Source organism: Gavia stellata, chromosome Z, assembly GCF_030936135.1.
Source record: "Gavia stellata isolate bGavSte3 chromosome Z, bGavSte3.hap2, whole genome shotgun sequence".
NCBI lineage: Eukaryota > Metazoa > Chordata > Aves > Gaviiformes > Gaviidae > Gavia > Gavia stellata.
Genome location: NC_082637.1, coordinates 36583894 through 36611891, shown reverse-complemented (window position 1 = coordinate 36611891; position 27998 = coordinate 36583894). Strand labels below are relative to the sequence as shown.

Here is a 27998-nt window from a genome sequence, read left to right as displayed (position 1 = left end):
CACATTTTGGCCACTCCCTCCTCCCTACTGCTAAAGAAAGAAACCTCCCCCCACAAAAAACCCCTACTGATTGCCGCCTTAGAATTCAGCATAAGAAGCCATCAAACATGTAAACAATATCTTTAGAAATCATGCCAGCTGTCTACATGATCTCAGTTCCAATACTGAAGAAGACTGGGAAGCCCGTATGTTACCAGCTGAAAGAGGAGGAGACCAGGGAAAGATGAAGAGTAGCAACTTCCGAGGCAAATACTGAAGCTGCTACCAGAGTTGTATTATGGGGGATCTTTAAAGCAGCTGTTACAGCACCACAAGACTGTCCAGCCCTAGCCATTTAATTGGCGACAGCTGTGGTGGGCTGGGCACTCCCTCTTGTGCACATTCCTGAAGGGTAAGAGAACTACCACTACCTGCTGTCACAAGGGCTTGGTTCACTACTCTGCTTTCAAAATATACAGGCCAACAGCTGGCTGACTTACAAGACCAAAAAAAACAATCACCTTTCTTTTGTCCTAAAAAAAGCACATATTTATGTTCACGTGACCTAATACACCACTGGAAAGCAGTCACATATGGGAGTGATGAATGAAGTCCTGCAAACGCTTAAGACACTTTTGTTTCAAGACATCTAAGATAATCAAGTAAGCACTTGCAGAACCTGCAGCTACAGGACCTGAATAGAATTGAATTTGTCAAATACATTTCTGTATGCAGGTTATCAGTCATATGTCTTTTACACCAACGAGAACTACACTTTTTTTGAGAACTAGCTGAAGCTTTCAAAAGAAAAGCAGTTAGCACTACCAGCTTTCCTAAACAGCAAAGATCTCCACTAAAATCCTCTGAATTCCAAGTGACTTTAAAAAGGCACTAGATAAGTATATTCTGTTTTGGCAAGCAGACTTTCAACTTAACATCAGACTAACAAGTACAAATTGGTCACATTTTAATAAAAACCAACAATACTTACAATAACAGAATGATACTAAAAAAAGAAGTACACAATGAACACTACTTTAGGAACATTTAAAACCTCACACACTGTAAACAGTTAACAAAGTCATTTGAAAGGCAGGTTACAATTCAGTAATTGGTGAAATATAGTTTACTTTTCAAGGAATAAGTCCTCAGAGTCAGAATGTAAGGACAGCAGCAGCTCACAGATGCAAGCACCCCGTCTGCAGGAAAGACCTTAGAAGTTAACAAGCACTCTGAGCTTCTCTCTCAGAAAGCGTTCTCCTCCCCACAAATTCAGTGCTATCCCTGCTTTCTCACAGATGACAACTGCCAGAGTTCTCAAGGTACAATGCCCGAAGACCATGTTCTTCTCATCGTTTGAGGTTAACAGAGCCTTGGATGCACAGAACTTCTCAAAATCACGGCTGCTTTTGCAAGGTATTCTGTCTTTATACATCCATACTTCTAGAGTCCATAGTCTCCAAACTACTGTACTGTTGTCAAAGTGTATTAAAAAATGTAACTGATACAAATAAAATAAAATAAACTGATTAAAATAAAAATAAAAAAAAAAAAAATTCCAAGCTAACTTATTTTTTAAAATCATACTTACTTACTCAGGAAAGCACACTGGAAAGACTTCCAAGTGCCAAGGGCTCCTTCCACCTCAGGGGGGAGGATTAAAAGCCTAACCCAAAACCCAGCAATATGCTCAAAACTCAAGCTGTTTGGTGGTTTTAACAGCCAGAACCACAGATTCACCAATGTAGTTCATTGAATTAATTCTGGCTCATGTCAGTTTCAGTTGAAAATCCCAGGATCAACATAAGGATACGCAAGAAACTCCCCCAGTTTATTGCCTTCTGCATCATAATGGAGCATCCGAAAACAAACATCACAGAAGAAACAAGGATCCTCTGGTGCCAGACTGTCTTTGTTGGTTACCCACCTGCAGGTTACAACAGACAAGTGATTTCCATGCGAGTCCAACACATTTGTGACAAACATCTCCACAGTTTACTCAGAGTTGGGGATGGCAGCAACAAACACCCGTAATAATGTTATGGTGACCAGGTACTATCTATATGGCGTATCTCCCACCCCAGACATGCAGCTCTTTTCCAAACTCCAAACCCATTCAGTGTCAATCCCAGCTGCTATCTTACATGGCTACAGCAGCACTTCCTGAGGAACCCCTCAAAGCTGCATAGCTGATACAGTGCATAACCAAAAAGAAAAAAAGATCAACAGGAATCTTCTATCCACCCTATGGCCACTTAAGTCATAAAAGATAAATGTTTTCCCTTAAGGTAAGAAGCTGTGATACAGAGCAGACACGTGACTGACCCAAACTGCTCTGAGTAATAACCAAATCCATTTACCAGTCTAAAAGAAGGGCCTGGATGATGCAGACAAGACATGGAGAGGACTGCTGCACACTCTAGCACACACTGAAGTTAATGCGAACACAGCTGCCAGCACAAGGAGGGCCTGCTGCGTCACTGAGCAATTAATTAATGGTAGGACTCAGAGGCCACAACAGCTCAAGGCCTGTAGTGATTAAAGATGCTATCTGCACAGATTAGAACATGCACAACAGCCAGCCAAAGCAGCTCTGCTATCCATGGTTTAGCATCTCCCCACTTAAGCTTAGTGCTTAATCCTGGTTTTAATTCAATGCATTTAATCACCTCTGGTCATGCCCTCCCCTTCCATCTTTCCCCCATACTGACCCTTTGGCTCCACCTCCCCTTATGGCCAAATGCCTCACAGATTATAGCCACTTGTAAAGGCATCCTAGGGGCTCTCCTAGGAACACTAGGATGGGTTCCCATCATAAGGGGAATTGGCTCTTTGCCTGATTCCAGGGAAGTCTACGGCCAAACAAGGAAGATAACAAGGGCACAGCTGCTGTGTCAAACTGAGGCTGAGAGTGTAAGCTGCCCTGGGGGAAAAAAGGGCAGTGGGTGTTTTTGTAAATAAATCATTCAGACTTATAAAATCAGGGAGCCTAGCCTAGTCCGTAGAACTCCTTCAGAGAAATTTCTACTGTGTCTATTGAAAGGCTTTCTCACATCTAAGTAAACAGCACTAAAGTGTATAAAAAGCACTGAGTTTACATTCTGCTCTCTTAATTGCAGAAAATCTGTGTACCACAAAAAGTTCCTTCAAGTACAGCTGCACAGCACAGAGTTTTCCAGTAGAGGTTAGGAGTTTACCTGTGGGGAAAGCTACATGCCTTTTAAAAATCTCTGGATCTTACTGTATTAAAGTTGGACGGATACATACTTCCCTCTGCTTAGATGCTAGATTTAATGAAAGCTCTGTATGACTTCTGGCAAATAAATTGGAACCACATGTCTTGTCATGGGGGAAAAATACAGCATTTTCCCACAAAATTAAGATTTTTTCAAAAGAAATTGATTGAAAGCTGAGCTCTATGTATGCAAAAGTACCTAAGCCAAATAATTAACCTCTTCATCATTTCAGTTCTTTTGATCATCCTGAATCATCATCTCCAAATGAACGCTACCTGCAGGAGGGCTTTTCCTGGGTAGGGAGAGGACAACAGCCTGAAGAGTAAGATCTCAGAATACTTGAAGAAAGATTATTCCCACACCTTATCAAATACATACAGAGCTTTTCTTTTTTTTAAGTTAGTAGCAGCACCTAGAAAGACTTATTTAAGAACACAACTTCAAAGGAACGAGAATGTAGCATACCTGGCTGTATACATTTTGCACACAAAACATTTTCTGGTACATAACCAGTGTTTCTTGATTAGCAAGGGATAGAGGTTCCTGTCCAGGCAGTCATCATGATGAATGAGCCTTGAGGGAAATAAATAAATACATAAAATACAATAAAGACTCAGCCACGTTGGAATTCATCTAAACATAAGAATAGACATGGAAGACAAGGCATGATTTAAATTCCTGTGTAAACTATGACTAGAATCCTGCTTAGCATTTCTTAACACAGATGAAGACCTGCAGATAGACCGCTAGTTGCACCATTTGTAGATTTTATGGTCGGGAGTAAATTCAGTCTGTGTAGTCACTCAGAAGTCTTCAGACCATGTATTTTAGACCATCTTTCCAAAGCTTGTATCTCCTACATAGACTAACAGGCAAAAACATCATCAGGTGAATGTTTAGAGTCTTATAATCCTGAGATCATCTACTTGCAATATTTATGCCCTTCTTTGGTTGTATTTCTCTTGGGAGGCACCATTTAGTAGCAATGCTTAGGTACATCAGGCTTCTGGGAACTGAAAATGATCTGTCACCCACCACAGACAATCAGAGGAGTACTCTCTCTACCCGTTATGCACTGAGCAGAGTATGGACAATAGTTCTACTGTTCATGTGGTTCCCACCTCACAGACACTATTGCCTTCTCCTCCTCTCCCTTGCCTATCCAGCTTAGCCCACTATTTCCACCCTGTTCTCTTTTCAGTTCCTGTCCCTTAGCACCAAGTCTAAACTAACAAGTCCAGTTGATTTTAGCCAGAGCCATTAACAGCGTTCTGCTCCCTGGTGCTCCAGAATCAGTATGTAAATCTGCCACACATTGGCTCTGCGTAGAAAGGGCTTTTCACTGTGGGTGCTATTCCTCCCATACCACAGTCATGCCATGCTAGTTAGAAAGCAGTCTTTTTATGCAGACAAATTATTTTTAAAAAAATATGCAAGGGAGATTACTTTCTTCCTAGCAGAGGTAGTCACATGTATATGGAATAAAATCTTAAATAAGCCCTGCAGAAGGCAGCAGAAGAATCTTAAAGTTAGTCTAACAAACGTTCAGCATTTAATGTCTGAAGTTTGTCCACAGAAGGCTTGCTTTCAACTGCCTAAGGACTCCCAAAGAGCAGTAACTTACCTTATATCTGTGATGATAACGATGTGCTCACAGTTCCCTTGGTGGCAGAAAAGGTATGGAAAGCCAATTTTGAGGGACAAATCATTAAATGTGTAGTCCTCCATTTTAACAGACTGAAGATTTCCATAGCCTCTGTCATGAGATTCTGACCACTCAATAATTGTTCTGAAAACAGAAAGGTCACCAACATAGCAACACTATAAAACGCGGATGCACAGAAAAGGAAGGCCTTGGGGGACATGCAAAAGTCTTCACTGGGACACAGGTAAAAAAATGGAAATCAAAACAGCTCACAACATTTTGTAATAATTTAAAGTGATTTCACAGCAATACCACAACCCCATAGAACTGTGCAGTGTTCTTGTGGAACACTTGCCTTTAAATCCCCACCAGGGAACTTCCCCAGGAGTTCTAGTCAGAGTGCTCCTGATGGCACCCATGCAGGTCAGGCAGTTTGCAGCGTGACACTTCTCAAGAATTCCAATAATTCAAGTTACCAGCAGGTGATTTTTGCTCCCTGGGTCAATAACTTTGTTTTAAAGTATTAAAAAGCCTTTTTTGCTTTTTTCAAGGAGAAACACAAAGCTGACAACTGCACAGTTACATTTCCAAAATTTAGCACTGGAAGGGCACTGGCCACTGTTGCAATTATTTCTTCGCTTTTCAGCACACTCCTACATATAAGGCATTTCACTTCCACAAACTGTGTATGTTATCACAAGCCCTTCCATTAAGACCATTGTTGCTCATGGACACAAAGAGAAGGAGCAAAATAATTAATTTCTCTGAAGTCACACACCAAGTCTGGCATAAGAAGGATGGAGTCCAAACTCACAGCTCTTCCATACCATCCATTTTAACATCTTCATCTCCTAAATCTCACTACTGTGTCAGCAAGCCCATACTTCTTAAAATTAATTACTATGTATAGTTTAAATGGATATGACTTGTGCTCAACCAGTGTGAGCTATAGTTCTAAACAAGAGATACCTGAGACTCTTGGCAATGTCACCTCAGATTTCTTTTCCTAACAGTCACACAGTCCCCTTGTTGACTTTACTATGAAGGCATACAGCATATTTTCAGGACTGACCAGAACAAATGAATTCCACACAGCTGAGCTTGTTTTCTTTCTGACCCATTGTGCTGTTTTTTTCTGGAAAGAGTTAACTTTCTTCATAGCGGCTAGTATGGGGCTGTGTTTTGGATTTTGCTGGAAACAATGTTGATAAAGCAGGGATGTTTTAGTTACTGCTGAGCAGTGCTTACACACAGTCAAGGCCTTTTCTGCTTCTCACACCACCCCACCAGCGAGTAGCCTGGGGGTGCACAAGAAGTTGGGAGGGGATACAGCTGGGACAGCTGACCCCAACTGACCAAAGGGATATTCCATACCATATGACGTCATGCTCAGCATATAGAGCTGGGGGAAGAAGAATGAAGGGGGGGACATTCAGAGTGAGGGCGTTTGTCTCCCCAAGTAACCGTTAACGCGTGATGGAGCCCTGCTTTCCTGGAGATGGCTGAACATCTGCCTGCATATGGGACATGGTAAATGAATTCCTTGTTTTGCTTTGCTTGCCTGCGCGGCTTTTGCTTTACCTATTAAACTGTCTTTATCTCAACCCACGAGTTTTCTCACTTTTCCGATTCTCTCCCCCATCCCACCTGGGGGGAGTGAGCGAGCAGCTATGTGGTGCTTTAGTTGCCAGCTGGGACTAACCTGCGACACCCATCTTCTACCTCACAGGCAAGTCTTTTGGTGGTCATCACAACTAGGGAGGGCAATTAAAAAGCCAGTACAGACTGGCACCTGGCATCTTCCACAGAAAACCCATCCCAACAGAGCAAAACAGGATTTGCAGTGGAAAAAATGCATTCATCCCCTTTTCAGAACAGAAGTGAGTGGAAGGAATAAGTAGAGCAAGTAAAGTTAAACTTCCATGTAAAAATCAATTCAACATGAAAAGATAGTACAAAAAGTCCATTCTAGCTTCATACGCCAGACGTTCCAGTCTTAAAACGCCACAAATCATAAACAAAATGAAATATATTTCCTGTCCTTTAAGGTTTTCCTTAGTCAACATCTACAAATACTGTACCTGCTCAGATCTTTGCACTCTGGGTATCTTCTATCATTATAAAAGATGCCTTCAAAATAAAAGAAAGCAGATTTGTAGAGATCCTGAGAGAGAGAAAGAAAGAAAGAGAGATAAGTCTGCATTAGTGTTATGAGAGATTAAACACCTTAAACAAGAACATGTCAAAACCCAAGCACTTTAGGTATCTAAATTATATTAAAAGACTCATTCTACAGGTTTCTAGGAAAAGCTTTGCATGGGTTTTAGATGCTGATATGACAACAAGGCTTATATGATGTCCGGCTACGCAGCTGCTCTGCTGATACTATTCACAAGGCATTGCAGGTTATTTTAGTGCTCTTCTCTTACTACTATCCTCACCATAGCAGTTACAGATTTCTACAAAAACACAGAACAAGAACACAAACGTCATTGCACAAGTTGCACAAATTAAGCAACTGCGCAGCACTTCCCTTCCTGGGAAGCAAAGCCTCAGCACACAAAGTGGTAGTTCTGGAAGGCAAACGCTTTAACCGTGGATGGCCTCCTCCTCCTTTCCTCCAGCTCTTACTGCTGAGCACAACATCATATGGTATGGGATACCCTTTTGGTCAGTTGGGGTTGGCTATCCCAGCTACGTTCCCTCCCAGTCTGTTGCCCACGCCCAGCCCACGGGCCTTGAAGGGACCTTAATCGACACCCTTGAGGCTGTGCAAGCACTGCTCAGCAATAGCCGAAACACTGGTGCTTATCAACCCTGCTTAGCCAAAAATGCAAAGCACTGCACTACACGGGCTGCTGTGACGAAAGTTAACTCCATCCCAGCCAGACCCAGTACACCTGATCAGGACAGACCACATCACAAAATACTTTTTGCTGGAATTATTGCAGTCCTGTCCCCTGCACGCGCACGCACACACACACGAGACAGCCACATGGGAGCAATCCCTGGTCACATCTACATAAACAAGACAGACATGCAATTTTGCAAGGTCCAATCACCTCACTTCAGGGGGCTCAGAAGAAAATCTAGCATCCTTCAAAATTCCCCCTTAATTACGAAGTTTGTCACATGCAGACAGGCCATTTGTACCAGTCTTCCTTATCAAGGATAGTTAACAATTTATGGCACTCATACCAGGAGTGCAAGAGTCATCAGATTCCAAATAATCTCAAGAAACTGATCTAACCCATGAGCCTCCCATGTAGTAAATTCTGCAGCAGGACTACAGAACTGTTTAGGTAAAATCATATCCATCCATAAAAAAGCAGACTCCAGTTGCAAACATCTTCTTGAGAAGGAACAAAACAAGTAAGAACAGCAAAACACCTTGTTGAAATAGCACAATCAAGTCTCATTCTGTTTATCTATCCAGACTGCTTGCACAACAACATCCACAAGAGTTGTTCTCTTAAAGCTAAAAATTAGAGACATATTGTACTTTTATGAACTGCGGTACAAGAGCCTGAAGAGCAGCCCCATGGAAAATCTGGGGGTTTGGGTTGAGTATGAGTCAACAGTGTGCCCTGGCAGCCAAAAGGGCCAACTGTGTCCTGGGGTACATCAAGCACAGCATAGCTAGCCGGTCGAGGAAGGCGATTTTCCCACTCTACACTGCGCTGGTGCGGCCCCACCTTGAGTACTCTGTGCAGTTTTGGGTGCCTCAATATAAGGACATCAAACTACTACAGTGTGTCCAGCGGAGGGCGACCAAGATGGTGAAAAGTCTTGAGGGCAAGACATAGAAGGAGTGGCTGAGGTCACTTGGTTTGTTCAGCTTAGAGAAGGCTGAGGAGTGACCTAATCGCTGTCTACAACTTCCTCAAGGAGGGCAGTGGAGGGGGAGGTGCTGATCTCCTCTCTCTGGTGACGAGAGATAGGACACAAGGAAACAGAATGAAGCTGTGTCAGGGTAAGTTCAGATTGGACATTAGGAGAAGGTTCTTCAATGAGAGGGTGATTGGCCACTGGAACAGGGTCCCCAGGGAAGTGGTCACGACACCAAGCCTGTCAGAGTTCAAGGAACGTCTGGACGATGCTTTTAGTCATATGGTTTAGTTTCAGGTAGTCCTGCGAGGAGCAGGGAGTTGAGCTCAATGATCCTCATGGGTTTCTTCTAACTTGAGATATTCTATGATTCTATACAAAATATTGTGTGTGGTTTTGCAACTTAAAAACAGCTACACAATAGGAGAAAAAAATGGAACAGTTTTACATGATATATATATACACAGCCAAAATCAAGAGGGGAAAAAACATACAAGCTTTTTATTTAGATACAAATGTCATGTAACATTTAAGAAAGGAGTAATTGTTTAGGTAAGGCATACATCAGCTTCCCATAATTTCCATCTTCCGTTGTTGCTGTCGTAACTGCCTTTATACAAACAAGTAACTTAAGCAGAGAGAAGATGACCAGGAAAGGTTGTACTTTTTTTATCCATGTAATTTTTTTACCTTTAAATTGTGATCCTCCAAGTTCTTTCTGGCATATAAGAGGGTGTTGTTTTGGCTTGTGCTATAAGCCCTTAAAGACTGAGGCCAGATAGCAGCGTACATTATCAAACCAATCACCACACTTGTACAGGGCTTAAGAAACAGTTATAAGAAGCAGGAGGCAGCCTTCTGCAGTGGATCCTGAAGCAGGGAGATGCCTCAGATCAAAAACCCAAAGCAAGCAGGGAACCATATTGTTCAGGTACTTTATTACATTTTGATGAAGAAAAATAATAGCAAAACCAAAAAAACCCCTTTGTTGCAAGAGCAATACAGCTAACACGCAAATCTGTCCTGAGCCAACAGTAGTAGTAACCACATAGAAGATCCAGGATCCTTGTTAAAAGTATCTGTATTTGTGGACTAAATACCTCAATATTGCCCAGTTCTCTTAAACATCCCTCTGATGTTGGTTTGACTAAGGTGTTTGTTTACAAAAAACCAAATGAAACCAAAAAAGGCACAGAATAGAACAGAGCAGAGTATTTCAGTTGGAGGGGACCTACAATGATCATCTAGCCCCAACTGCCTGACAAATCCAGGGCTGATCAAAAGTTAAAGCATGTTATTAAGGGCATTGTCCAAATGCCTCTTAAACACTGACAGGCATGGGGCATCAACCACCTCTCAAGGAAGCCTGTTCCAGTGTTTGACCACCCTCTCGGTAAAGAAATGCTTACTAATGTCCAGTCTAAACCTCCCCTGATGCAGCTTTGAACCCTTGCCAGACATCCTGCCGCTGTATCCCAGGGAGAAGAGATCAGCCCCTCCCTCTCCACTTCCCCTTCTCAGGAAGCTGTAGAGAGCAATGAAGTTGCCCCTCAGCCTCCTTTTCTCCAAACTAGACAAGCCCAAAGTCCCTATCCACTCATCACAGGACATTCCTTCCAGTCCTGTCAACAGCTTTGTTGCCCTCCTCTGGACACATTCAAGGACCTTCACATCTTTCTTAAATTCTGGGACCCAGAACTGCACAGCATTCAAGGTGAGGCCACACCAATGCTGATTACAGTGGGATAATCCCCTCTTTCGACTGACTGGTTATACTGTGTTTCATGCATCCCAGGATGTGGTTTACCCTCTTGGCTGCCAGGGCATACTGCCAACTCAAACTGAGCCTGCTGTCAACCAGCACCCCCAGATCCCTTTCTGCAGGGCTCCTCTCCAAGTTTATACTTGTGCCCAGCATTACTCCACCCTCAATGCAGAACCAGGCATTTGGACTTGTTAAATTTCATCCCATTAATCATTGCCCAATTAAGAAAAAGCAAAGAATAAAAATCACAAAACCCAAAAGTAGCAGGAATGAAAGAGAAGTTAGACCTATGTACACCAATAAAATGCAAGAAGTCTCTCTTACTCTTTCTGTATCAGCTGACAAGCAAGCTACACTTGTTTACTTAACCAGTGAGAGCAGCAACTTGAACCTTTCACTCAGCCTGTGTACTCAAACCGCACTTCAAGAGAGGTGAAAGCTGGCATCAGCAGCTAATTTACTTACACAGCATCTTTCCTGCAGACTCTCAGAGCACCATTCAGATTTAAATCAGCCTCTAAGATCCTTAAATTAGTCAGAAGTTATTTTCTCTATTCAGAAAAGCTAACATACTTCTGGCAAGTCATGGTGCCACTTCCTTCCTAGACTGAAAGGAATAAAATTCTACCCCACTGACAGCTCATTATCTGTCTGCTGAAGCAACACGCAAATTTTATTGTAGAGACTTAGCACACACTGAGCCTATACTTCAATGCAAGTTGTAAATTCATAATCATGCTTGGGGAAAACAAACAAACAGAATGAATGCACACCACTCATTAACAGCTCCTCCTGGGAGGCTAGGCATGGTGGCATGCACTTACTTTGGGGAAATTATTGATGAGAGGAAGCCTAACCTCAACCCTGTTGAGGCCATGACAGCCTCACATGACTCCTCTGCATGCCCAGGATAAGGGTCTCAGAAATCACTGGTCTCAGAAATAATCAGCTAGTGCTTTATTAGATACTGGTAGAAAGACTCTTCCATTTACCTCACATAAATGAAAAGACTAGTATCCGGGATGTCTTTCAGTCGCCTTGAGTAAGAATGTGCCATCTTTTCACTATTATGTATACAAATATGTAACATCCTTTGGTTTCTCTCAGATTGTATAACATATATTATTTGATTTACATTATATTGATAATATACTATACTATTAATATATAATACTGGCAGAACTGCTGGGCCCCAGGGGTGATGATCAGTGGAACAAAATCTAGTTGGAGGCCAGTAACTAGCAGTGTACCCCAGGGGTAAATATTGGGTCCAGCCCTGTTCAACACCTTCATTAATGATGAGGCAGAGTGTACCCTCAGCAAGTTTGCAGATGACACAAAACTGGGAGGAGCAGCTGATGTACCAGATGATTGATCTGCCACCCAGAGGGACCTTGACAGGCTGAAGAAATAGGCTGACAGAAACCTCGTGAAGTACAACAAGGAGAAGTGCAAGGTCCTGCACCTGGGGAGGAACAACCCCATGCACCACTATATGCTGGGGACTCCCCAGCTAGAAAGCAGCTTGGCAGAAGAGGACCTGGGGGTCCTGGTGGACATCAACTTGACCATGAGCCAGCAATGTGCCCTTGCAGCAAAGGCGGCAAATGGGATCCTGTAATGCATTAGGCAAAGTATTGCAAGCAGGTTGAGGGAGGTGATCCTTCTCCTCTACTCAGCACTAGTGAGGCCACACCTGGAGTCCTGTGTCCAGTTCTGAGCTCCTCAGTACAAGACAGACATGGACATACTGGAGAGAGAGTCCCACAAGGGGACATACTGGAGAGAAAGTCCATGAAGATGAAGGGACTGAAGCATCTCTCCTATGAGGAACAGCTGAGAGAGCTGGGACTGTTCAGCCTGGAGAAGGTTCAGGGGGGATCTTGTTAACATACACAAATACAAATACAAAAAAGTGAGTGTGCAGAGAGGACAAAGCCAGGCTCTCTTCAGTGGTGCCCACTGACACGACAAGAGGCAATGGGCACAAACTGAAACACGGGAGATTCCCTCTGAACATCAGGAAGCACGTTTTATTGTGAGGGTGACCAAGCACTGGCACAGGTTGCCCAGGGAGGTTGTAGAGTTTCCATCCTTGGGAAATATCTGTCTCGACATGGTCCTGGACAACTGACTGTAGGTGGTCTTGCTTGAGCAGGGGGGTTGGACAAGATGACCTCCAGAGGTCCCTTCCAACCTCAACCATTCTGTGATATGATATATATTATATGTGATAAAAAATATATTATCAAAATGATGCAATTTCAGTATTTTCAATGAGAGTACTTTTTCTCTATTGACCCCTTTTGCACATCCCCAGAGAACAGCTGGCAATTGTGGGAGAGGGGAATAATCTTCACTCCTACTTTTGATCAACAACCAGCTGCAAACGCCAAAGGATGTAAGTTCAAAGGAAGGATGGTCTACTTTTAGCCTTCTATTACCTCTGGTGTTTTAGAACATAGCTCAAAGTAAAGTCAGTCCACAGGGACACATCTGTGCAAGAACTCACTGCCAGTGTTACTACTTCCCAGCGGTGGCATTAATGATGATTTTCTTGACATCACACAAAACAGTTCAGCTTGGTAATGCCACCAGAAAGTTCTGCAGTGCCATCCACAGGCAGAACCAATGCAGCCTAATTTAGTGCTGAAGAAAAAACAAAGCAAAACATTGCCTCACTCTGTCCTATATGTTTTTGAAGCTCCTACACATGTAGAAGGTTCCAAATAGAAGGTTTTACCTTGCTGATGTGCTCTGGTGCTTGATCTGGCTGACTGCTGAACTCGCCACCTATCTGGAGGTCACTGACACAGGAAATAGAGTCTCTCAGCTCAGTGAGCTTCTGGCTGCCCAGTACGAGGACTGTCTGATAGGGTTTGTGATCTTTATGCTACGAAGAAAAGACCATACAAGCTTCAAATAAAAATCACTTATCAGCATCAATGCTGCTCTTCAGTTGACAGCTTGAAGTCATTAATGGCAGCACATGGCACATCACCTCTCTGTACAAGATTTTAAACAGCATCTTGCCTCAGCCTCTCCTAAGGCTGACATTTATTAACTTTATTCAGAAACTCAAGTCACATTCCCCACCAGAAAGTACAGGAAAGACAGAAAGTCTGAGCACACTTACCCAGATCCAGAAGGAGTACTGTAGTTTTCATGTATTTAGTTTCAGATTTTGAGCTTTCTGTGAAATCAATTAACCGCTGAGTAATTATTGTAAAAATTTCCTTCTATAAACCACTGACAGAATGAAAGCTAGATTCTGAAAAAGCCTTAAGAAATTACCATTGTTCAACTCCCTCAGTGGACTCACTGATTTTAACTGCTTGGGAAAGCAAGATGTTACCTGAGTAGGGAAGAGACACCAGAATATAACCTAGAGAATTTAGTACCAACCTTCTGAAATATGACAGGATAGAAGATGTTCAGAGTTAAAAGTAGTTCGCCCTCCTCAACTAGATCTGTTGGATTATCTGGCCTCTTCCCAATTGCATGTGACTCCTGGAAAAATAAAGATACATATATACATACTATATTGGCAACCACTTATGTATCATAGCCCCTGGATAAAAGTCTGAGAAACGTTATTCTAACTGTAACTCATTTTTGACTGTGTAGCCTTCTGAATTGATAAAAGCCTACTTCCTCCAAGATGGAAAGGTAAGAAACCGCTGTAATTACTGATTTCAAGCATATCCTTCATTCCTCAGCTCTGGAGAAGCTGAGGTGCTTTCAGCAATTACGAGACAGCTGGCTACTCCTTGGCTACTGAGAAGTCCTGCATAAAGGAAATAAAGCCTCCTGCCACTTTGCCCTCATGGAACCCAACTACTATCAACTTCCATCACTTAATGCTCTGAAATGCTCTTTGAATGCTTTCACATGTAAAGGGGGACTGCAAACCTCAACTTGACAAAGACCAATCTAGAAAGAGGATGAAGTATATAAAAATAAAAATTAGTGCAACACTGCCTCTTATTAGGGAAGCTTGACATAGCTGGAGGTCTCAATTTCTCCAAAATCCAAACCCAAAATCCAGCGCTGACCTTGCCACCCTACTGTGTTTGAGAAAAGAAGTGAAAGCATTTCCACATTTCCATCCTACTTTGTGTTTAAGACATAGCCCAGCTGTGAGACTGAGGGAGGGCACTTTTCTGTGGCAGTCAGTTTCCTCCTTTTTCAACAAACCAAGAGAGAATACTGACTGCACAAACACTTCCCACCAGCACAAAGTGTTCCTCAGATTTAATAACAGAAGCATGTACTGCTGCAAGACTTCAGAGACACTTGTGCTCTGTCCCTTGCATCCCCCTTTTTCATGCGACACATTCCAAACTCACGTTTCTTATTGCTCTCATCCTGTTCCAGGACACCGTAGTCACAACCAGCTCTGACACACAAACCAGTTACCACAGCTTTCTTAAAGGATGCAGTAACTGACCACGTGATCGTTCTTCAGAAACAGAAGTAAGACACCACTCACTGAAACCCTTTATGAAGATTTCTATTGCAAGTATTTTCTCAGATATGCCCTAGGCTAAAAGCCCAACACAGTTGTTGCATCTCAGTTGATGCATGATGTTTACATCATGTGCCTGGGCCTCTGGACAGTTGAAACAAAATCATTCATGACAGACCAGGAAACCTCTAGGGGAAAAAATACTTAAGTCACAAGTGAGGCTCCTTCCTCACTACACCTCTATCCCTAATTTTTACAGTAGCTCATGGCTTGCTTGTTCAAGCCATGGACTCCAGCACTGTGAAATTTAAGAACTTAAGTTTTCCTGTTTAGGACTTTAATGGTTGTGAAGAAATCTTAAAAAAAGAGGTACGAAGAATAGTTAAAGGAATTCCAAGATGACTTTTGAAGGGCTGATCACTACACTCTTCGTTCCTGAAAGCTCAGAATGGCTGAGAAACTTGGGTTACAAGGCTCAGAATTAGGAGCTTACTGCCACTATGTTCCTACTGTCTTCCTCTTTCAGCACTACAGAAACTAGCTCACAATCATTTACACATTAAAGCTTAGATTCCAACACAGGACTCCAGGAGCAAAAACATTAGCATAGAGCTAGACAAAATGCGTAAGTTCACATGATGCTCAGTACGCTTGATCCCCTACACAATGCTTGAGTAGCAACCAAATGAAAGCAGTCATACAGCGGTAATGAGCTGGAGTTCCTCCTTACTACGTTTGGTACTAACAGACTGTAAGAGCAGAGTTTCTGTCCTATCTTTCTATAAAATGTCTTTAATCTTAATCATTACCTGCAAAATCATGCCTGCAAACATTTACAGTGTACAGAGATTCATAGCGATGAAAAAAAAAAGCAACCAGAAGTTGGATTCTGGCTGGGCAGAACTGTCCTGAGATCCTGCAAGATGACAGGGAACTTACCATCTCATAAGCAAGAGTCTCTTGTCTGCAAGCCCGATCCACAATAATTGTTTCTTCTCTCCTCTCTAATGCCTTCTTTCTAATTCTGAGGGGTGGCAACACAGGACAAAATTTCATTCAAAAACTTCCATGCAGAATCCCTACGTATATTATTAAACAACACAAGCTATTACAGTGCAGCTTTCAAACAGCAGGATTTGTGGCTGCCTTAGTATGACAGACTAACTTAAGATACTCTTGTCTCCTGGCTCCCATAAAACCTGGTAGTACACAGACCAGCTTGTGGATTTCAGGTTGTGTTTATCTTTCCCCTTATTTGCTAATTACAGGTTGTTTGTGCATAGTTTTACACTTACGAGAAAAAACAACAAAACATTGTCTGAAGAAGCTCTCCCAGAAAGAACACTTTGTTACCTTTGAGGAAGCTGTTTCAACTACCCCTCCCACTTTGGAGAAATTCATGTTCAAGCAAAAAATACGAAAAAACCCATAAATATTCCTAACCCCATGATACAGATACTTTTCTAAAAAAACTTCAATAACATTTGTAGAAGAAAGAGTATCATACATAGACTATCCACTAAGATACATGTATTTCGCCACTGCATGAACATCAAATCCTTTTTAACTTCCAGGACAAGTCTATTTACCCTCCAGACTTTCCTGAAGGTTTTCAGTAACAATCAAACTTAACACTGATCACAACCTTAACACATTTCTTTACATTAGTACTATGCAAACTGAAATTCAAGTACAGCAAAGGCGTGAACTGGCCAAGTATGAGTTCAAAGTTCACTAACTTAGAAACTTAACATACACTGAAATGCACCAGTACTATCAATTAATTCTATAAAGAGTGGGTTCAGATAAAGAGGTATCTGGCTACAACTTCAGTACTTACACTTGGGCTGTTAAAATGTGACTGTGGGTTACTAGATGTAAGAGCTACAGATTTATTTCACAAGGCTTTGGAGAAACCTCTGCACATGATTATGAGAAGTTTTCTGCATGCTCCAAATTTAGGCCCGAGTTCAGAAGTACCTAGGTCCAGAAATTCCAAGTTTTTCCAGTAAGAAAGATGGCATATTCTGTATATCTTAATAAAAAATTCCTAAGTAACATTCAAGCAGGAGGCTCATGCCAATTATCCTATCATAAGCTGGTGTTTCTGCCCTTAGAGTATTTCTGGACACTGCTTCAGAAAGCACACCATTGCCTGGAAACAGAACAAGCAGCCGGCCATACTTTTGTGTGTGTTTTCCACCCCACCCCATATCAGGGTACTGTGAGTGCACCGCAACAACATACCGAAGAGTTAGCAGACTGCTATCTTCAGGAATAACATCTGGGTCCTTTTCTTTATCAGAAGACATTAACATATCAATGCTAGGGCAATAAAGAAAATAACTATTATACATTTTTTCAGACTTACTTCATAACAAAAATCAGTTAAGCTATTCTTAAAAGGAACAAAGACAGCAAAATGTGAATAAACAAGACATAGCTTGTATAGCCTAAATCAGGGCAAAAGGGCAGTATGGTTGTTAAGATAAAGAATCAGAAGACAAAGAGCCCTAGAGTTTATATCTGGCTTTCACAGAGACTGGGTAAATTTTATCTTTATTTTGCATTCTGCCTAACGGAGCATAGCTGCCTAGAGAGGTTTAACAAGCCCCATCCAAAATAGGTGTCAAATACTTTTTATAAAGTAAAAATGCCACTTGACTTTTTCAAATCTCATCCACCTACTCTGATTTGCCGATGATATATGGCAAAATAGATTCAACGAAAAGGAATCATCAACCTCAACCTCTACGGTAAAGCTAACACCCCTACCTCAGGTACAAACATGGGCAAGCCACCACATTTACACGAGCTGCCACTGCTGTGTTAAGGCATTAATTTATGCCACATTTCTTCCAGTGGGACTAAGACAACACTTCTGCCAGAAGTGACAAGTCCACTCTTCCTTGTATCCCTCTTCCCATCCTCAGACCCTTTTCACCCTCAATCTTCTTGTGTTTGCACAGAATCCAAAGTATAGCTAACCATAGTTTTTTGCTGTAGTGCAAATCACTGCAGGATGTGGGAAGCAAAACTGGAACTGCTTTTGGCTGCAGCAACGATTTAAACTGAACATATAAATGTTAGGTTTTCATAACATAAATGAGGATGGAATTTCTCATAAACATGCCACAAAAAAATCAATCCTGTGGGATACCATATCTGCTCCCCTGCCACAGTTTTCTGACATAAGGTTGCCCCACGCCATTCCAGAAACAGACCAAATGATCCATCTGAAGGCTTCAGATTAGACACTATAATAGTATCAATTACCTTTTTAGAAACATACAGAATAATGCTGACTCGAAGACAGTAATAATTTCGTATTAATCACAAAAGAATTTTATCCAACTTAAAAATAGTCTGAGAAAATATTACTTAAAACTGAGAAGTATCACCTGCTTTGAATCAGACTTGATCTCTCTTGTCTTGCTACTGTTCGAGGACTATATAAAGGCAGGGCTCATACCACTGCCTAAGTTCATATGCAGTTTGAATCCCAGCAAACTCTTGTGCAAACCAATCTCTTTATGGGACAAACGAACCATTGGTGAAGTCCAGGAAAAATTTTTGGAGTGTATCATTTATTCTTTATATAATATATGATTTGATTATATTCCTTTTCATTATAATCTTACAATGTTCCCCATGTCAACAATACTAAGCTAGGTAATACTATCACTGCAGTAATGAATAAGCCTTTAGAGAGGAACTGCATAGGAATATACAGTAATTGGGAAATAATAAGCAAACTAAGAAGGCAAAATTTTGGTTGTGGGTAGATGGCCTAGTTCTGATGACCCAATAGAGTCACTCTGTATTGAAGATAATTTGAATTTACTATTGGTTAGTTAGCTTCTTACCATCTAGCAGTACACAAAGAGTTTTAACCTTCCTGTCCGACAGATTTTATCTCAAACAGAAAATCATTCTTCCTGAGAAAAGGGGACTCCTTCAGAAGCACCATTTTAAAAGAAACTATGCAGCAATTAGTTACAACCTCTTGGAAACAATCAACCTTTTCCTTAGATTCCCACTTAAGGAAGTGGAGGCAGAGACAACTGAGTGAGTCCTGTATCAAGTGCAGACTGAACCACTGCTGAGGAATAGTAATTCAACATAAAGGAGGAGAACAGCACTTTGGAGAACAGAGAGCAAGCATTAGCCTTTTAGCTGGGGCTGTTCTTCATTCAGCATACATTAGTGTTATGAATAGCCCACCTAATGAAGCAATGTATAGCCCATGACAGGTAAAGCAACTCACAACTGACCCTTCGGTGGAATTGACATCCCACCAGCATGACTGGACTATTCACCTAAGTCTCCCTGCCCATGGATCATTGACCCCATTCATGAAAAAGCCGCAAGTCGACCCGCCATTTTGAAGAAATGACTGTGTATCTTGGTCTTTAAACACCACATAGGTTATTCGCAGGATCTGAAAACGTCTATTACCTACCATTGTGAAGTTTCACCTGCATCAAAGGTGACAGTTTCCCATTTCCCTTCTATGCATACATATGATGTCAGAACTCACCAACAATACTTGTGCTTTGCTTCCCTCCCACAGCTCTAGGCCAGGGATCTCTGGCTGTGGTATCCACACCATGCCCACTAATCGCCTGCTGCAGGAAAAAAAACCTAATGCTCCCCAGAAAGCAGCTCCAAGCAGACACAGTGTAAAATAGCTGGCATGTAAGCTGCTTCCTCTTTTTCTTTGTAAGGACAGAATGGTAGCTAGTACAAAGAGAAACTGCCACTGAATCCCTGACAAGTTCCGTGGACCCTTGTGAGCCCAGATATTGCCATTTCTCACTCCTGGAAAGTCAGAAACCCTCCATTTATAAAGGAATGTTACAGACAGAGCACCTTTTTCAGTATTTTGAATCAGTCTAATAATTCATTATGTATGTCATTGTATCACGTGTACTGAAGCCTTACACAGCTTTGCTGTATGGCCTTTTACACAGGCCACGCTGCAGCTCCTGCTGGGTAACTTCACTGCAGCCACTGGAACCACATCACTAATATTTGATCCATGGTCCTGAGGAAACCAGGCTTTACAAATGGAAAGTATATGCTAATCCCTCCAGAAATTAAGGCTAAGTAGTCACTGTCATACACCTAACAGACGAAAGTGCAGGCAATACAAAGTTTGCACTGGGCGCACCTCACTCGTGACAGCCACAAGCATGGGATTCCGTGTCCCTACACAGAATATTCCCTGCATGCAAGACAAATACACTCCATGCACTCAGTTATAGTAGAGAGGAAAACTCTGGCCATACTATTTAATGGACACTGAAGTGAACTGTAGGAGAGTGGCAAGGAATAATAGTTGAAGGTCTCACTTGAAAAAAATCATGCAAAGTGTTATATGAAATTTATGTCCCCGAAAAAGATATTCTAAGGTGGCCAGACATAAAAAGGCCAAAGGCAAGTCTGTGGAAATTTGGATACGGAAATAGACTATCAGTGAAGCCTTTAATCACTGTGACTTTGCTTTTCTCAGAATGTTCTGGCAGCACAATGAGTCTTCTCAGTTTTAGAAATTAGAAGATGCTTTAGTATTCTGCCTGGTATTTTTGTAGTAAGCAGATACAGTGTTTATGTTACTTTCTATATTGCATATATTTTAAGGGCAGTACTTTCATCACCTTTGAGACACTAATACTACAAGACGCTAAATACTAATACGTTAAGATGCTAATGCTAGCTTAATGCAGCTTTATAACACATTCCTACAGATATTTACATCTATCCCTTCTAATAAAACAAGAAGGTGTATTAGGGCTGAAGTGGAATAAGGTACCTGTAAGCCTCACCTCCCTTGACCTACCTAAAATCCACATTGATTTGAGTCTTAGCCTGTCCTACATGTACACAACAAATCACTCACAAGGCAAAACAGAGTAACATAACTTAGCATCTCCAACAGTCAAGCACTTCAATCACTCGAACACCAGTAATGAATCCTAAGGTAAACCTCTTTGCTCACAGACCGCTAAGGCATTTAACCAAAACTTAAAACTTTACCCTCCTGACACCTTGGTTATTTGAGAGAATTACTGATAGAATCTCCTAGCTAAGGACACCATTTTACACCTGTTTGAAATCCGATGAAAACCCAAGCGATCTCTGTAACGATCGTCTGCATACAACTTGAGCAGCACACAAAGCATTCTTACTGAGTCAAATTCAAGTGAGTACAGATGGATTTTTTTTTTTTCCCTGCATTCTGTTTGCAGGAATGTATTACAGGAAGAAAATAGAAGAAAAAGAAAAGAAAAAAATCAACCACAACACACTGAGATGCACAAAGAGTTAAACAGCATTTAAACATTATACCATTTCTCCTCACCAGAAGACTCTAAATCGTCAAGAATACTTAAACGTACACTATGTCACTATATTCTAAAAAAAAAGATTTAACTATGGATATTGAAAAACTTCATCCTGAGCCTATGAAAGATTCTCTTAATGTATTACTATTTTTAAAACAGATACAGAAGGACTATCCACATCTTCCCATCTCTTCTACACAAACAAAACCTCCTTAATTTGCCAGAAGTTCCCTTACAAGTAGGTCACAGTCAGAAAAATCTGTGTTTATATCCAGGATGTTCTCGCTTCTGTGCCTAGAAAGCTATATTTACGCCAATAATAAATGTGATCTCAAGACACCATAGAACAGATCTTGGTGTAGTCCAGTGGTTTCATCTCTTCTCAAGGAAGGAACACAAACAGCTCAGAGTAGGTGAGTGAAAGTGATCAGAGGTAGCCATTTGAGGTTGACCAATGTTAAAGAGAGACTCCAGAGGCTAGGACTATTTAATGTAAAAGCACATGGAGATTAGGGACTGGTATTTCCAGCCTGCACAGGGGAAAGGTCACACCAGGATGTGCAGGTTTATATCCTCATTCTCCTGCAAAGCCAACAAGCAACTGCCAGCTGATCTATTCTGTCACCCTCATAGACTGCCTGTCCATTTTTTCTCCCCCAAACCTTTCACTACACAGCACCACTTTCCACAGTACACTGAGCAGCAAACAGACCACACTGCTCTGTAACACCAGAAAACGCAGACAGCAGATGAAATGTAGCAGCCATAGATTGAAGAAAGCAGAACAGAAGAAAAAACAGAATGAATGAAGGGAAAAATAAACAAAGCGTAGAAAATCTGCTTAGAATTCAAGTGAAAATAGCAATAGGCTCAAGCAACAGGGTCACTGCAGGGAATAACCCACAGCATAGGAGCAGAGACTACATTTGCACTGGTAAAGCTTACAGAATAATTCCCACAGTTGCTGCCACATCAGAATACATGAACTGTTTTTAATACTAACATCAGCCTCTATTTTTACTAAGCCTAGTAATGGTAAATAATTATCCTAGTCACCAGAACTGCGACATGTGAAGTAAAGCATTGTTTTAGTTAAGCTAGCATCAGAAAAAAGTGAGAACGCCTGGCAAATTTCTTCTCTGTTGGCGAGGCAAGATATAATTCAGTAAGTGCTGATTTCTTCCTGATTAAAAATGCCCCTAAAAGTCTTGATTTCTGAATGGCTTACTAAGGTCTCACCATTACACACAACACTCACACAGGTATATTTTGGCTCAGACATTGAACTCTGTGCTCCTGGGCTCCTTTTCCTATTCTCTGTTCCTTGCCTTTTACTAAAGCAACAAATGTTCCTACCTATCTCTCCTTCCTCCGAGGTAGCATCATCATTTAAACAAACAATAATTATCAACTGAACTTTGTCCAGTTAATGACTGTATCTCAAAACATGTTGCTAATGTTGGTTTTGCTGTCATGTTATCCCCGTAATTTGGGTTATAACTCCAAAAATATTTACAAGGTCATGCCCATGACACAACACCTGCATTTTTTATATGCATCTTGTATGCAGGGCACTGAAATAAAAATCATGAAGAACAGCTCAATACATAGTGCAATTCCAGCTGCATTTACCAAATTATGCCTTCTGCATCACTCTGAGACTATGTTCATTCTATTCAGTACGTGAAAGTAAACAACCTCCATCTTGCATTTGAAATCACTGGTAAATACTTTGGCACATTTGAGGAAACATTAACTGAAGGACAGAACTTGCACAAAGCTATACAGATAGCAACAGAACCCTGACATGTCTTCTTTACTGATGAGCTACAGATAAATCATCAGCTGGGATGCTTTTTGCAGGAATTACTGCCTGAAATCATGCCTCTTCTACAGGTGAAAGATGATTCTCACTATTCACGTGACCTGAAGGGCTTCCATCTTTAGCATGTTAGATCCTGCTGCTTCAACTCCTAGATGGTTCTCTTCTTCTTTCAACACTAGTTTGCAATTCACTGGCCCACAAATATGAGTGAAGTTACAAGTGCAAAACAAGAAAACATTTTTTCTTTCCCAGCCCTAGTGCCACCTAGGCTGCTTGGGCAAACAGCACTATCCCCTGCACAAAGAAGCACTTGCATAGCTTTGACTTCACCACCAGCCCTGACAGAAACAGTTAGCAGAGGCTTAGGACCCAGACAAGCTCAACAGTTAATGTATTTTGCCAGTTACTGGAACTCATCTCAGTTATGTTAACGCAAACAGATGCCTGGCTCTTTTTTTTCATATAAGGTATGCCTTTCATTTTGCAACTGGGGCCTCCTAAAACCATGTACACTTCCAGACACCGTAAGTTTTACCTAATGAGTAGTACGTTGCTTACTACTTAGTTAAGTAACTTGTTAAGTGCTGAGCTGTTTGTTCGTGAGTTCAAGGCCATAACATAAGGTTTCTCTCAGTGGAACGCTGCCCTCTAGAAACACGATGTTTTCCTTCTCCACTTCATATTTACCCGGGAGATAAAAAACGCACATGGAACGGACCCGGAAAAGGCTGTTCAGAAAGGGTTTTGCCCGGGCACCTCCCGCCTCTCTTCAGAAACCGGTGCAGCGCCTGAGCGACAGCATCTGCTACCCCCGTACTAGCCCCGGCCCGGGGCGGCCTCCCCTGCACCAGCACCGGGCGAGGCCGAAAGCTTCCTGCTACGACTGGGGCCGCAAATCCCTGTCTGGAGAAAGCTGGTGGTTTCAGCCCTCCCTCGGGCTGAGCAGCGTCGGGTGGGCAGGCGCCCGCGGGCCCCGGCCCGCACACCGCCACACCGCCCCGGCAGAAGCCGGAGCAGCAACCCCGGCTCTCGGCAGGGCTCCGCGGGCCGCGCTCCCCGCCCGCCGCCGACCCCGCGGCCACCTGCACACGGCCCGCAGCTCGGCCGCCGTCTCCGCCGCGCAGCCCAGCTCCGCCGCTGCGGCCGCGTCCGCCGCGGCTGCCGCCTCCGCCGCCAGCGAGAGGTCGGGCGGCCCCAGCTGCTGCCGCCAGCAGCGGCCAAGGGCGCCCACACGAAAGACGCGGGTGTACAGCTCCGCCGCCTCGTAGTCGGGCGCAGCCCCCGCCGCCTCCACCGCCGCCATGGCCGCCGGGCCCGCGCGCGGCCCGCTGGGGCCTGTAGTCCGCCGCCGCGACCCTTACGCGTCACGGTCGCCTCAGGCGCCGCGGCCCTGTGGGCGGGCCCGGGGAGCCGCGCGGCCCTCCCGCGGCGGGCCTCTGAAGGCGGGCATCCGGGCGGGAGGGAGGTTGCCGAGGACGCTGCCAGCCGCCCGTCGCCGGCCGGGGTGCTGTCGGTGCCTGCCGGGTGATCTGAGGGGGAAGAGTGGCGGGAAGGCTGGCGCCCCAGGAGCTGGTACGGCCTGAGCGGCTGGCCTCGGGGCTGGGCCTCCGCGCCCGCGGGGCGCCTCGCCGGGCAGCGGCGGGAGGGGAGAGCGGCTGCAGAGCGCCTCCTGCGATGCTGGAAAGTGGCTGGCACCATTCGTTAAAAAATCCGTAAAAAAAGTCTGAAGTCATTAAAAGTGCACCGTGTCCGTGGTTTTGCAGCGGTACGAAGTCTTTCCTCATGCTTTATTGAAAAATTGCATTTTCTCCTCACAAAGTGAAAACGTAATGCTTGCCAACCCTTTCTTTTGTAGCTTTAGGGTATTTAGTAATACAATGAACAAGGTTCCTGAGACACGTAACAATTTACTTTACTAGCACTGCTCATGCCATCTCTTTAAAAAAATACATCTGTTGGCCTCCGCCTTTCTTCCTAGCCATATGGGATTAATGATGCACTCCAGTTGCTCCAGGAGCGATTTTTTAGGGAATACACAAAGAATGCCACAATGGACAATTGCAGAATATTCTGGTGCTAGTGCACCTGCGAATGCCCCATGGGAACAGTGTGACAAAGCTGCTGTGAGCACAACCTGTTAGGAAAGAGGCAGAAGTCATTCCGGATTGAGCTAACCTGATACACCTGTTGTACGTACCAGTTGAGCCACAGACTTCTCGTTTGCTTCAAGCCGAACTATCCTATTACTTCTTTAAATATGAAAATAATACTCAAAAAGAAGCTGTGTTAGCAGGTGGTTTGTTGGAGCAGAGGGTGAAGATAAGACCAGAAAAAGTTCATGAAAGGAGACTGGGTCTTTGCAAGCTGTGTGGAAGGGGTAGGATGCAGAGAGTAGAAGAAGGTCACAACAGTTGCCTGCCACTTTCACAAGGGAAAGTTAAGGGGAGAATAAGAACGTAATAGCACAGCCCTGTGACACAAGAGCATATTTTGCTTCACTTAGCAATAACAGCATAGTTTAAAGCCCTTCTACCTCCCCCAGTTATATTTACACCTGGATGGCATCTCACCTCTGCCTCTTAATTGCAGTTATTGTTCCTCCTTATGGAAGTTTTGCTAAGCTTCAGCCCATTTTTCCTGTAGTTATTGACAGTCTCTCTTTCCTTCTTCAGCTACACCCTGTTTTCTTCATCCGTCACCTTTGCGCATCATGACACTCCCCAGCTCTGAAGAAGCTCTTGATTAAGGGCTGTTGCCCTCACTTCCTGGTGTGTCCTCCCTGAAACCTACTAGTTGTTCCATGAGGGATTCTCATTCCAGTTTCCAAAACCATGCCTGCCTTTTTATGTGTTTGTTGTTATCTCCTGTGCTCTGTTTATGTCATGAACATACCTTTCCCCTTTGTGTTCTTGCAACATTACCTGAAATTTAAAAACACCCCATCACTTATCTGATGTAGCCACATCTAGGGTGGAAGTGACAGGGCTGTATTGATCTAAGTGCAGTGTTGACATAAACATGTAGGGGCAATTTGGGCCAAGAGTAGCAGGATTAAACTCTACTCTTCCAGAGGACTATCAGAGATTTTTAGTGTTCATGGAAAGGAAGTAAGATACTGGTTTCAAAAACCTTCTTTGGAAAACCAAACGTGCCAAGCTGTGTGGAAATCAGTGGGCTGGATTTTTTTGTAAGACCACGTGAAAACAACTTGGTCCCATCATTTCCCCATCACAAGGGCTGTCACTGCCAACCACAGTGCCATCACAGAGGGGAGTGTGGTTTGGAAGGGGCTAGAGACTGCTGTGCTGTAATTACTCACGCTTCTTGGAATAATCCCCTTGGGCTGTTCAGTTAGATATATGAATTTCCCTCACTGCCTGTCTTCCTTCTCCCCATGACAGGTTTGATTTTTGAGTTCTTCTGTATTAGTTAAAAAAACCCAATGTAAAGTGCATAAACCTTAAGCAGGGAGACTGGGTAAGTAGTAGCTCAAGGAGCAGCTAAGTTGAAAATAGCAAAGCTGATAGTTTTTAACCATGAGTGGATAATATGCTTTCTGTTTCATTTCCAAACTTGAATACTAAGGAGTCATATACTTATAAAGCAACTCTGCTCAATCCAAATCCTCTTAAGAACAAAGAGAGCTTTTTATTTTTATAGCTTGGAATTAATCTGCCCTTTATATACTAGGCAAAAGGCACATGGGCATTTCAAAGTTTCCAAGAGGTACTTAGTTTTCTCTGCTGGAGATACTTCAGTAATTCAACACTAAAGCAATGAAGGATGTATGAAGAACTCAAGCAGTGTAAACCAGGCAGGTATTAAGCCAAATTCTTTAAGACAAGTGCTGAAATCCAAAGAGCATTGAAAGACCATCAGAGTTAGAGGAAAAGTGGAGATAGTGCAAAAGATGACTGGAAGACAAGCTAATAAAAGCACCCTACATGCAAGAAAAATAAAGAGAAATGGTGACTACCGTGCTACTGAAGTAATCAGGCAGCCTGTATTTTGTAGTACTGTGGTATCCTGCGAGCTTAAGAGACTGATTTTCAGATTTCACATGTGCACAACTCCAGCTACAGTCAGTAAACACCGTGGATACATAACCGTTCCGAAAAGCCTGTCCTAAATGGTTCAGGAAGTCTAAGGCAAAGACATTAATTAAACCCCTTGATACCAGCCTAGTCCTCCACCACCAGAAACACCCTTCACTCCTTTCTTGATGCACGCAGCCTCAGAAATACATAAGTACTTGTCAGGCTAATCACATTCCATGGCAGTAGCGAATAGTACTTGCTCTAACAGACATAGTCTTACTATAATAACATGGTAATGCTTATGAAAGGGTAGTTTTGTGGCTTAATCATAAATCAGATTTTATGCTATTCTCAGCCCTCATCACTGAATTTAGAAAAGGCATTTAAAGTAACCTGGGCTTCCGCTTCAACCCAGAAAAATCACCGTACTCATCACTTACGCTCCAGCAGGAGTGTCATGACGCTAACAAAATTAATGTTTGTAGGTAGTTTGAAAAAACTTTGGAGAATTAGTGTCGAGCATTATTTTTATTCGATATTTTAGAATCAGCTCTATCCTTGTTCATTACCTCAGTCTTGAGCTCTGTGGTACCTTTGTGCCTCGGCTGACAAGTAACATTGGCACTGGTTTTTAAGCACTGACTGCCTCGGCACAGCAATTACAGAGGTACAGAAAGGTTCCAGGGCTGTAATTTTAGGAGATGGGTCTTCAACAGCTGTCAGTTTTTCTTGGCCATGCTCTGTACTGTAGGCCTTTGTTCTGAGGATGTAGCCGTCTTCCGGACAGCAGCACCCAAAGCACTGATCAAACCCAGTTGAAAGTATTCCCCCAGTCCTTCTGGGGTAGCATGTTTTAACTTGGCCTAAG

At 42.8% G+C, this 27998-nt stretch overlaps 1 protein-coding gene across 1 annotated transcript; it reads right to left on the bottom strand.

Annotated features, from left to right (window-relative positions):
- Positions 1-1026: 1026 nt before the first annotated feature.
- Positions 1027-24396, bottom strand: SNAPC3 (small nuclear RNA activating complex polypeptide 3). The gene is made up of 9 exons (XM_059833867.1): positions 24176-24396; positions 17169-17246; positions 15861-15945; positions 13859-13963; positions 13197-13346; positions 6942-7024; positions 4840-5004; positions 3681-3788; positions 1027-1906 (listed from the first exon to the last, which is right to left on the bottom strand). The coding sequence occupies exons 1-9, from the start codon at positions 24394-24396 to the stop codon at positions 1759-1761; spliced, it is 1143 nt and encodes a 380-aa protein (XP_059689850.1). The 3' UTR covers positions 1027-1758.
- Between the last annotated feature and the right edge of the window lie 3602 nt (positions 24397-27998).

What these genes read in the sequence shown, in the direction of transcription:
- SNAPC3 (XM_059833867.1), bottom strand. Translation starts at nt 24,396, where the DNA reads ATGGCGGCGGTGGAGGCGGCGGGGGCTGCGCCCGACTACGAGGCGGCG. An exon ending in ATCCTGTCATATTTCAGAAG is followed by an intron (nt 13,347 to 13,858) that starts GTTGGTACTAAA and finishes TTTTCTTCGTAG; the next exon opens with CATAAAGATCACAAACCCTA. An exon ending in TGCAAAATGTATACAGCCAG is followed by an intron (nt 1,907 to 3,680) that starts GTATGCTACATT and finishes TGTAACCTGCAG; the next exon opens with GTGGGTAACCAACAAAGACA.